General features: G+C 37.4%; 1 protein-coding gene across 1 annotated transcript in view; it reads left to right on the top strand.

The window, feature by feature from the left end:
- The window catches only part of angpt1 (angiopoietin 1), an 82445-nt gene that overhangs the window by 46811 nt on the left and 22578 nt on the right, over window positions 1-13056 (top strand). Inside the window, exon 7 of the mRNA XM_017703106.2 lies at window positions 6677-6843. Coding sequence (XP_017558595.1) covers window positions 6677-6843 — 167 coding nt within the window. The remainder of the gene's footprint in view (window positions 1-6676; window positions 6844-13056) is intronic.

Below are 13056 nucleotides of genomic sequence, written 5' to 3'. Positions count from 1 at the left end.
AGAGCATGGCTCCAGCAAATGCCATGGGACAGCATGATGTAAGTTAGAAGACTTTAGCAGGTGTTTATTAACTGTGCTTCAGATCCGCGTGAATTGCATGTAATTAATGTTCCATTACGTTCAGAAGCCACATACTGCTACATTGGCCCCTCCAGCTAGTTTAAGGAGCTGTTAAGTACTTTTTTATTACCGATATTATTTTCAGTGTGGTGAGCAACAAAAAAAAACATACTAAACTTTTGAACCCTAGTCTTAATTGGTTATTACTATTTTTATTAATGCAACTGCAATTTAAAAAGACAATTTACTGTTCTTTGTTTTATTATTCTACGGTTTTTGTGCTGTTTTAATTGGTCACAGTTTTGAAGCTTGAAGTTAGAATCACGAAACTTTGATTGTAGAGCCTATTTAGGAGAAATGCACTTGCACTACTGCCACAAATAGAAGATTTACACATATATACACACACACACACACACACACACACACACACACACACACACACACACACACACACATATATATATATATATATATATATATATACATATCATTATCCTTCTATGTCATTGGTGTATGTTTATATATAAATGACGAAAGATAAGCAGCTTATAAAATGTGTGTGTGTGTGTGTGTGTGTGTATTTATAGGGTTTAAAAGTTTAACAAGATCAAACGTTTCACCATCAGAAAGATCAAGGAACATTCAGAGTATACAAAGCCTGTAAAAAGAGTCTGTACAGCATGTTTGTTATACCCTGAAAATGAAAAAAAGCACATGGAGTAGAATCTCAGTTGGATACCTTAACCTAAAGCAGAGGAAACATCACGGCTGACCTCCAATTCAGCTGGCATTAGAGTCACATCTGCCTGGAAAATTGATTATTTGGATACTCAATCCATTTATATCCGCTGTACAATAGCTGTTTGCTGACTGATGGGATCTCAGTATGCTAAATGACTCTATATATTCTCCACAATGACCTAGACTGACAGTCCTGTTTTAAGAAAGAAGTATTTTTGACCTGGATTTGTTTGAGAGCGCTGCTAAGGGCGAATGAGGTAATGTAAACTCTATTGAAGACCTTTTAATAAAGAGATGTTTTACATGACTCCCACATTTAAATAACTTAGCATGGTGGAAACTTAAAAATAAAGGTGCCCAAAAGAGTGATAGTAAAGAAGAAGCATATTTGGGGGTATAAAAAAACTTTCAATGAATGAGATATGTAAGTGTGAGGGATCTTAAAATTTGGAGAACATTTGTATAGTGCACAAGTTCAACACTAATTAGATGAATGTGTCCATGCCAAGAACCATTTGGAAAGCGCTATTTTTTAGCAATGCAGGACCTCCAATTCCACTTCTCTTTTGCTCTTGCTCTCATGATAGCAAAAAGAACGGAATTGGGTAACTTATTCAGATGGCTGAAACATATTTCTGGGTTTGGCAGAGATTTGATTTTGAAGGAGAGCAGGTTTGGAAAGGTTGCTATTTACGTCTATTAGTGAAGTGATGCATAGCAACCTTAGAGAGGATTATTGCGACACTGAGCTTTTTCTATAACCACACACCCAAGAGGATGTTTCATTTTGAATATTAAATAGCAATCGATCTCCCCTCTGCCATTTCAGTTACTCATGAAGTTCGCATGAGAAATTAAGTGGCCCTGCGTGTGAACTTGTCTCAGCGCCTGCTGTACTCCAGAACACTTATGTGCTCAGGGTGTGAGGCCTGGCTTTTAAAAACCAATCACTGAGCCCACGCCTCCGCAAACACACACACAGGCGCATTTAGAGAGGATTTTAGTAATGTCATTCCACCCATGCAGGACTTGCCTTAGACCAGAGGAATGTCCCATATTTACATCATAAACCACTCAGCCTGTAACCCTGCCGTAAGGTTTCCTCGAAATCAAGGGCCAGCAATTAACAGCAGAACCAGGTTTTCACCCTTTATATTCTAAATTTATAACTGTTCAATATATATTATAACATATACACTATATATTATATTATATCACATATTACATATCACATATTATACTGTATAAACATAACTATTAACTACATAATTCATTAAAGTGATATAATTATAGGATGAATTACATTTACAAGTTGCATCAATAAGATTAAGCCTGCACACAAGCAAAGGCAAACTGTAAAAGACCTTCTTTATTCATGCAAAACAAACAACAAGTATGTTTCATCAAATCTGAATAACAGCAAAATATCTCCTCTTCTACTTATAAACAATGAATATAAATTTCCAGGTGTGAATCACGACTATTAGAACTACGCCTTCAGTTCAGTGTCAAAACTTGGTCAAATAAGGAATAAAATCCTCTGATAATTTCTACTGACATCGCTGTGGGATTCTAATAGTTTGTTAGCACTGAGCTAATGTCAATTAGCAGGGAAAGTTTTTGGAGTTTATAGATTAAACGCAGACATTTTATTCTTGTAAAAGATTCCATGTTTTACTTGGAGTTTTACTGATTCTTAGCATTTGTTTTACCTTATAGCAGCTTTACACTTTCAGTATACTTTTCAGACTCTTTCAGTAGTGAGTTCTGGTGTAGAGCTGCTGCAGCTGTTTTCCATTTCTAACAACCCACTAATTAGGCTATGCCTCGTATTCACAGCTAATGATGTATATTAGACTTCCAGAAGGCCTGGAGCAGTGTTTTTTTCCCTATTGGAAATGGCACATGATTAGTTGCTTACTCTGTCACTTCATCATTATGCTGATAATTAATCTGATGCATTGGGCCTACTCTTCAGCTCTTGAAATCCTAACCAATAGGAGAGCTTTCTTAGCTATATCTACCTAGACGCCGTGGAGGAAAACAATTGCTGATTGGCCAATATTCTGTTTGCTATCCAAAGAATTAACCTTTTTGTTTCCATCCAGAACTTAAGAATGAACAAGAGTAGCACTATAATGCTTGTAGAGCTTAAATACAAGCATGATTCTACTGAATAAAAATAGAATCTTTACAGACATGCATTTTTGCTTCCCAGAAACCATTAGGGTTTTGGAAAGCCCTGAGGGAAAATTACACCACACTTTTGTCATCACTAGCAGGGGTGTGACTGAAGTTTACCAGCCATAATATATTTAATAACCCCGTAAATCTCAGGCTTATTGCATACTAAGGCTTATTATTCAATAACAACAGGGACTTCAATGCAAAGTAGCTTAATTTTTGCTTTGGTTATAGAACGGTATAATAACACTTTGGGCCTGCCGGAGGGCTTTGGCCATTTAAGGTGTTAAAGTGATTTAATGTCATTTACATACCCACATAATAAATATTTATTTTTTTAATTCCAGAAAAAATCATGGGCACTTAAAAGCACCCAGACCTAGTCACAGTCCTGATTGCTAGTGATGACTGTGACTTCAGGAGTACAATGCCAATACCATCACAATGAATGACACATTAAATGATCAAAAATATGTGGACACCATATGTACTTATTGAGTGCTTGTTACACCCATTGCTAATATGTTTGAAATCAAGCACATAGTCATGCAATGTCTGGTAAAAAACATTTAGTCATACTGATGAGCTAGATAATAAAGCAGTTGACTGCGCAAACTGCTTGTGGAAGCAACATCAGCATAAGAACTGTGCTTTGGAAGCTTCATGAAATGGGTTTCCAGCTGCATACAAATCTACGATTACAGTGCTAAATGCCAAGCATCAGTTGGAGTGGTGTAAAGCTGAATTCTGGAGCAATGGAAACATGTTCTCTGGAGTGATTAATCATGCTCCACTATCTGGTAGTCTGATAAATGAATCTGGGTTTGTTGGGTGCCAGAAGAACACTACCTTCTGGACTGCTTCATGCAAACAGTAAAGTTTGGTGGAGGAGGTATAATGGTCTGAGCCAATAATTATTTCAAGATTTGGACCACTTAGTTCCAGTAAGAATAATTTTAATGCTAGAGCATGCAAATACATTTTAGAGAATAATATGCTTGCAACTTTATATTTAGAAATTATATGCACCAACAGTTTGGGGAAGTCCAGCATGACTATGCCCCACACTGTGAGGTGCATGAAAACATGATTTGATGAGATTGCTGTGGACGAACTCCAGTAGCCTGCACAGAGCCCTGATCCCAACCCCACTGAAAGTCTTTGGGATGAATTAGAATGTCAACTGTGAGCCGAGAGTTCTCATCCAACATTAGTGCTTGACCTCATAAATGCCCTTTTGACTGACTAAAGCCTTCCAAGACATATGGAGGCAGGAGGTGTTAGGGGGGTGGCCGAAACGGAATGTCCAACAAGCTCATATAAGTGTGATGGTCAGATCTCCACATTTTCCCAAGTAGTGTATCAAGAGTATCAAGAGTAGTCCCTGTTAAAAACATTTTCTGCGTCTAGCATCATTGAGTGTTCCAGAGCCAAGTTGTCTTCATTTAGGGTACAGTCCCTAAATTTAATTTATTAAATTTATTAATTTTTTTTTTTCTTTTTTTTTTTTAACCCTACATTTTGTACAGTGTCCTTGAGTGTCGAGAAAAGTGCTTTTAAATTAAATGTATTATTATTATTATTATTAGTCCATTCAAAAAAGGGGGCTTTGGTTCTGATCTGCTGCTGGACTGTGTGTAACTGTTGCTAGCACCTGTGCTGCATTAAGACATGGCCCAGAAGCCTTTCCAGCCACTGTAATAAGCTGAGCCTTTACAGCGCACACATGAGAAGTGATTGCAAGTGGGAGGGGAGTCCCGACTGTTATATTAGGAGATTAGGAGTAATGACAAAGTGATGACACAAATGAGAATCACAAAAGCCCTGCTCACGAGAAGCAGTGCAAACTGTTGCATGTGTATAGTGCATTATGCATTGATAGGACTGTGGCTGTGGGACTGTAGAACAGAATGATTTGTTTTGCATATTAGTAATTCCTCTACATTAATTTTGACAGCATATCTCAGTCTTGTTAATACACATGACTGTTGTTTGGTTGCTCTTCATAATGCTTTACTGATTGCTTGAGTCTCTTATGAAACAAGAGAAAAGGAGCAGATAAAGATCAAGAAAGATTTTTTGTCATTCCAACTGTATATGTAAATATACAGTGGAACAACATACAAGACAAAGACAGTGTTTACTGGACCACACAGTACAAGTGACCAAGAGACAGACTATACAAGACAGTGCAGTACAGTTATAATAGTACAATAAATACACAACTAGACTCAAAACCAACAACAAATACTGAGTAAATACTCAGTCCTGAGTGGATGAACTATGCAAACTGTATGCAGCAGCATAACATTGTGTAAGTGACAAGAAAACAAAGTGGGAAAGGAGAGGGCTGTAGTTACTTGTGTTTGGATGATATATGAAGTAAGGAACTTGTTTTGTGTCCTTCTGATTAATTTCCGCCATGTTTATGCTACCATCAGCATCAACATGAAGATATGATGACAATAGTACACGTAATAATAATTTACTTTCATCCTCAGCAGACACGTCCTTCAACAAGTTTTGCCTGAGATTTCTAACATTGCAAATATAAGATTATGAAAGGGAAATATGTGGAAATATAGAGTTGGATCTTCAGGGTGAGAAGTGCCCTCATTCATAATTCTGCCCAAAATTACAATTTGATTATTATATTTATTGTGATTTTCATCATAAAGACACAAAGTTGTTCACTAGAGTTTCATTGACAGGCTAGCTTTAGTGCTATATGCTAACCATTTTGATCAGGAGCTGTGCGTTTTGCAGTTCAGCAGCATTTCATCCACGCCTGATTTGTTCTGTTATGTCTAATGATCATTTACACCTACCAATGAAATGATGAATGCAAAACCATGCCTCCAATGTTAAATGTTGTTTACATTATTATTATTATTATTATTATTATTAGTAGTAGTAGTAGTAGTAGTAGTAGTAGTAGTAGTAGTAGTAGTAGTGGTAGTATATCAAATGCAATAATAATAAGAAGAAAATGAATTTACATCTAATTATGTCATTAATAAAATCACAATAAATGTTTCATAAGTTAAAATATTATCAATATATTAAAATATTGTCAATATCTTAAAATAAGATGAATGATTGAGACATAAGTTGATAGAAGCATCAATTTTATTTTAAAATATAATTTGTTTTGTTTCATTAACATCCGCTTTTCTTAAACGCAAAGACTAGAGATTATTAGACATATAAATCATTTATTCTGTAACTTATAGTGGGGAAAAAAACCCTTGCAAACATTTTCCTTTCTGAGCTATAAAAACGAAATGAACTTCGTATAGCTTCATGCATAATCCTCTTGTGCATGCTAAACTAATGCACATTTATGGTTTAATTGAACAGTAAATGGACACTGTTTCCCCTCTTTATCCTCTATGGTACTGTCCCTTCAGAGCTTCTATTTTTCTGATTTTTTTTTTAAAATGCAAGCATTAAAAACCTAAAGTAGGTCAATGAGCATTGATTCTATTGTATGTCAGCCCTTCCCTGAATTCATGCGATTATAAGCTTAGGAAAAGGAAAAAAGGAAAAAAAGATAAATGGAGAGTTGGTTGTTGTTGCTGGTTCCTGCGCTCTCTTGGACAGGCCTGTGGTTCCCATGGCCTGCTCCAGGGTTCATCACTAACCCTGCTGAATTCCTGCAGTGACCTGGGCGCGCTCTCTTTTGCAGGGCTTTGGGAGTGTGTCGGCTGAGCACTGGCTGGGGAACGAGTTTGTGTACATGCTGACCAGTCAGAGGCAGTATGCTCTCCGCGTGGAGCTGACCGACTGGGATGGACATCAGGCCTTCTCCCAGTATGACCACTTCAACATCGGCAGCGAGAAAAACAACTACAGGTACTGCTGAGCCCCCACTGTTCTTTGACCTAAAACAAGAACAAGCATATTGAATACATCTATTTTTTATATATCACACACTATTGCTCAGTTATTTTTAATCACTTATTACATTAAAAATGTTTATTATTTTATACAACAGTTAAAACTATACAGTTAGTTCCGACAGCACAGCCTGGTTGGTGGAGAAATATTGTAGCGTTTTTTACTCCATTTATGCTGCAGCTCACATTAATCATTGTTAGGTTCTTCTTTTGTATATACTACAAAATCAGAAAACGGAGACCTTGAATAACTTCAAAAAGACAGCAGTTGACCTGCAGCCTGTTTGGTCAGATTCAGAAGAATGTTGCAGCAGTTTTACATCAAATACCGAACCTGTCGTTGCCCTTAAACAAGCTTTTCAGTTGGCAACTGTTTTGACAGGATGAAACAAAGTGGAATTTGCCAGAAATTAACAGAGTATAATTCAGCCAACATGATGTGCTGTGAAATGATTTACAGACTGACTAGAAAAAACTTTCAACATAATCTGGCAAATACTGAAAAAGCTGAGCTGAACCTGATATTGTGACAGTTTCATGGCTCTATCCAAAAGATACTACTTTTCTTGGCGGAAGGAGTTGCCAATATTAAAGCATTTAAAACAGTGGTTTAGGTTTGTTTGCTCAATCAATAGAGCACTCGATACTGTCACAGAGCAATCTAGCTGTTATGATCTGTAGCACATGACACTGTCGAATGCCAGCAACCAAATCACAGCAGTAATGATATTTGTGATAAAGAGTGGCCAACTGCATATTAATGCCCATGGTTTTGAAATGAGATGTCCAATAAGCTCATATAGGCTGTCCACATACTTTTGGCCATAAAGTACATTATAACTGACAGAAAATGGAGCTAATATTGACAGTATTGGCACTCTTGCCAAGTTAAATTGTCCTAGAGGTCTTTGACCCTTTCAGTGGAAGTACTCAGGTTCAAACCCAGAAGGCATTCATTTATGGCTGATGTTTGTGTTCTTCATAGATTCTGAGACAAATCATCACAAGTGATCAAACATTCATGAGCAGAGACATTCTCTTCCAAGGCTGTCAGTGGGCTTGATAACTAGTCTGGCTGATAACGGCTTCTTTGATATCTCGCTGTCCTCTTTTCAACTTGAAAAGAAATTTGACTCGTTTCACAACAACTTCACATATTTCTATGATGGCAAGTTTCAGAAAACAGGCATTACCAGATCAAAATTCACATATTTTAATGGCCTTAAGCTTTAACGTTCAGCAGTGGTGTCAGGTATAACCCCTAGTGGTGCTCTTAGCGTCATTTCTAGTTTGTGGAAATTTCACTGACAAAGTGATGACAGCGTCACGTTCTATTCTGCACTCACTCACAGTGGCAGCCTCCGTGAGATTTTTGCATGGATTTTACTGGTAAAGCTGAGGAGAGAAAATATACTATTTGTTTTTTGAATGTATTTGTTTGGAGGGTTTTCTCACTCTTTCAGGAGAAATTACCACTAGATCTGCATATTTTAATGTACAATGAATACTACAATACTCTTTAATTATTGGCAACCCTGGTAAAGATTAAAAAGAGTTTGAATAAATTCGTATTTTGTTTAACTTAATCTCACACTAACACACTGAGAAAAAATCAACTTTAATTGAAGAAAATGTATTCTGAGATCAGAAAATATGTATTTATTTATTTTATGTATTTATAACACATTTTTTTTTTCAAACCACATGTGCCACAATTATTGGTACCCCCTGAGAATTGTCAAAATTCCTTTGGTCATTCTTCAACATGGGAAAGACAAGAAAACATAAAATTCAAATAGGAGAAAAGTGTGACCTTGATAAGTCAGGAAATGGATATAACAAAATAACTGCTCACATGAAAATGGCCATATCTAAAGTTAGGGCAATAGTTCAAAGGTTCAAACTAGAACTGTGACAAAAAGCAAAAAAAAAACCCAAGGATGGCTGTTGGAGAGTTACAGAATAAAGTACCTTGGGGTTGACCAAGTCTCCAAAACTACCATCAGATGCCACCTCAACGGCAACAGATTATTTGGAAGGATTGCCAGGAAAAAGCCTTTTCCATTTACCCACAAACGTAAGCACCTAGATTTTGCTAAATGCCACTGGGACTGTAACTGTGTTCTATGAGCAGATGAAACAAAAACTGAGCTTTTTTTGGCAACAAACACTTTGGTAGGTTTGGCGTAAAAAGAAGGATGACTACACTGAAATGACCTGATGCCCACTGTTAAGCATTGTGGAGAGTCTGTGATGATGTAGAGCTGTTTTTCCTTGAAAGTCCCTGGGAACCTTGTTAGGGCACATGGCATCATGAATTCCATGAAATACCAGGACATTTTAAATTGAAATCTGTCTGCCTTTGCCAAGAAACTAATAATGGGTCGTCACTGAATCTTCTAGCAGGACAATGATCCAAAACATATGTCCAGATCAACGCAAAATGGTTTAGTAAACACAAAATCAAGCTTTCGACATGGCCATCTCAGTACTCTGGTCTAAACCTCTTAGAACACATGTGATGCAAGTTAAAGTGGAGAGGAACTGGGACCCTGGATGATCTGGAGAGATACTGTAAAGAGGAGTGGTCCGAAATTCCCTGCTCTATATGCTACAGTTTTATGAAATGCCATAGGAGGAAGCTGTTTTGTGCTGTTTTATTGGCAAAGCAAGGTACAATGTATTAAATGCAGGGGAGCCGATAATTGTGGCACTTTTTTCTCAGAATAAATTTACTTCAATTAAAAGTTGGGTTTTTCCTCATTGTTTCGGGGTGAGATTAAGTTAGTTCACCAAAAAGCCGAATAATTGTGCAAGGGACTGTAGATGTAATGGATTTCAGAGGCATTTGAACTGCCAAAACTCAACTAACACATGCTCACATGGGCCCACATGAATCCACTTGTTTAGGCCACCTTCACAAGAACATTTCTGTATCTTTGGTATCTATTAAAATGTATTGATATGTGAGTGGAAAATATTAGTGCTTGGTCTTGCTTCTGTTGGTAGGGAGTGCAAAAGACAAATGTGCACACAATACACCGGTCTTGAACTGTCTTCATAGAGCTCTTTATATATAGGCATGACAGATTCGTGGGTGGGCTGAACGCGGAGTTCACGGTCAAACTTTCAGCCTTTTGATGCAGCTTCACTCTTTTGCAGACATACTTTCAGCCTCATGCAGTTCCTCAACCTCTTTTGCATACTGAACGTCCATTCCCCTGCGCATTTCCACACATATCTTTCATCAGCACTTGATAGATATAAGATATATAGATATATTAACTAAGGTGTTTGCTAAGTGTGGTTCAAACACTGCAGTAGGAAAATAATAGCACTAGTTGACCACAGTACAAAAACATATCTCTCACTTCACACAGAGGAGCAATAATGGCCAACATAACTTCAATATGCTTTACTTTCTAGATTTGAGTGCTGGTTAATGTCTGTGTCATATTGTATAGTCTCGTTGATTAAACAGAGATTTTGAACGCTGAATTTGAAAATTTAAATTGTCATTTTTTTCCCAAGGGCATTTAATTTGTGGTTTTGGTTTATTTATTCAGAAAACCTCAGTTCTGAAACCAAATTCAGACATTTGACCATCGTTTTGGGTGGGCCAGTGATCAAAGTGCTTGAGTCTAGCCCCACTAGATCCAATCGTACTGCTGCCATGGCTTTGGATTGTACAGCAATACTGTTTTTCTACCAATTTGCTCAACATCAGCTGTCTGAAGCCCTGAATCAGAGCATCTCCTATTGGCTGATGCATGGTTACATCAGAACATGTTTTCTCAAAAATTCACACATCTGCCAAACAGACAAGACTGTAATTTTCACCCACTGTGATTCATTGCTGTTGTCTGTCAACACATTGTTCTCATTGTGAATTTCATTGTGTGTTTCAAATAACAGATTTGTGAACAGATCTTTCTTTTAATTTGGGGTGCAAACATAAGGGGGGCAAAAGCACACTAGGAGGTGGCTCTGCCTAATTTTGTACAGTATAGCATTACATTTGCTGATTGTCTGATTTGTCCTTTGGGATAAAATGAATCACCACATAAAAAGACTTTATTGGTTTTATATTTGCTCTACAGTTACAAGTTGCAACTAAATGCAATATAAAAATGTCCACTGACTGTGTCAAAATCATGTGTCTTCAAGCAATCTTTTCTTGAAAAATGAATTCTGTTGTTCCAGTTGTTCACCACAACTTGGTGGTGCCTTGACACAGCTGTCCTCCTTCTATATCCATCTCTCTCTGCATATCAGCCTCCTCTGCCTCTACATCAGACTTTTTCTTCCACTTCAAACTCTTGTCCAACCTCCTCTTCCTCCACTTCATCCTCCTTTCCGTCCACTAGATCTCTGCTTGTCTCTGTCACAGCCTCCTCTTCCACCACTTCTTCCTTTTGCTTTTAGCCTCTCCATTTTCAAGAAGAACCCTGAGAACCTTTTCTCTTCATTTGAACTGAGTTTTTCAAGTTTAATACAGCAATGAAAACAACAAGAAATAGAATGTTCTTCAAATATCCAAGGTAAAACAGTGATAACTTGTTGCTACGTGTCTTTAATTAGCAGATTTAGGCTTGAAATAAATATATCAGCCCTCTAAATGCATTTTCTTGATCCTTGTATGTCTTCTTAGATTTACTTTAAATGGCACTTGAATATAACATGATGCCTATATATTTCTGTATCATAGGCGTATGTATCAAAATGCCTTGTTAGCTTCATTGCTACTTTCCAAAACTGCCGCCGCAACTTTAGAATGAAGGGTCAGTTCTTTGTGATTTCCTGAGTGTACATTGGAAAATGTACATAAAATGTAGGCAAACACACAAATCCACCAATTATACATGGTGAGAAGCACATGACGTGTACCTCAACCCCACTTCATAGCCCCCTAACTCCAGATGTGGGTCATGTGAGGGCATTTTTGAACTTTATTTCTGCGCTGTGTTCTATTATCACAAAGATGGAGAGACATCAAATTTGAGGCACGAACAGGTTATTGGCAGCTAGCATGTTGGTATAATTTAATTAAACAAAAGCAGCGTATACTGAATTATGAAGAACTGGATTACTCTGAGTGCAATAATGACTATTATTACACTCTTATTATTGTTTAATGTTATACTTGTTTAAGCTCGCATTCACACAGATGAAGGGCTTTGTAATGCAAGGCTTATTTCAAAGGTGAGTCCCTCAAGTAGCCGTACCCATGGAAACAGTGTATTGACATATTTTGTGAAACCAGTGTCAAAGATCAAAATGATATATCTTCAGACGAGGCATTTTCAAACTCTCTCCAGGGCGCATCTTTTCATCGTTGTCTATCGAGCAACACACACTACCGCTTAAAAGCTCTCCTCTAGCCTGCACCACCACTCTGTGGTTTTAAACTGTGCATTTATGTTGAATCAACTTTTCTCCTGAGCTTCATGAAAAAGCACCTTACATTATCACAGCTGACCAGTCAATATAGAGGGTAGCTGATATTTGAACGTCCAGAGCTGTTCATCACTTGGCACAAACAATGACTCAAACTGAATGTGAAAAACGTTTTGAGTTTCATTTTTATCAGTCAGTTTTTTTATTATTGATTATCGCTCTCTATCACCTTCTTGTGTTTTGCGGTGAATCAAATGCAGTAACTCAGTTGCTTAAGAAGTGTATCTTGCTTCTTTTTGAGCACAAGATGATTTGCATGTAAAATGGTATGATCTGAACGCCCAATCACAGTAAAGCGGGAGGGAGAGGGCCGGGCATATATGGATAATATATATTGCTCAAATGACTTACTTTCTAGTCACTCATAAATACTAGGAGCTGCATTCTTGTGCTTATTTTCAATCAAATCTGTGGGATTTTGACCTTGGAGCAGAGAATCACATCGAACCTGAAAATATGTGTATGACTGTCTTCTTACTCATAATACAGCCTTCGCTATAACCAAGTGAAAAATGCTCTGCTCTTTTTTTGTCCTGAAAATTCAGCTGGCTCAGAGCAGCCTGTGCCTACGAAGGGTTTCAGGAATCTAATAAATCTCCAATCTCTATAAATAGATTTGTTCTTTCAAACTGTTGTGGTATGATAATTACGCATTGCTTCTACAGAGCGTGAGCCAAAACAAACCCTTTTCCCTGGCTGTAAACAAAGTGTG

This window comes from Pygocentrus nattereri, chromosome 27 (genome assembly GCF_015220715.1).
Source record: "Pygocentrus nattereri isolate fPygNat1 chromosome 27, fPygNat1.pri, whole genome shotgun sequence".
Taxonomy (NCBI): Eukaryota; Metazoa; Chordata; class Actinopteri; order Characiformes; family Serrasalmidae; genus Pygocentrus; species Pygocentrus nattereri.
Note: the sequence above shows the minus strand (reverse complement) of the source record. Positions and strands in the feature narration are given on the sequence as shown.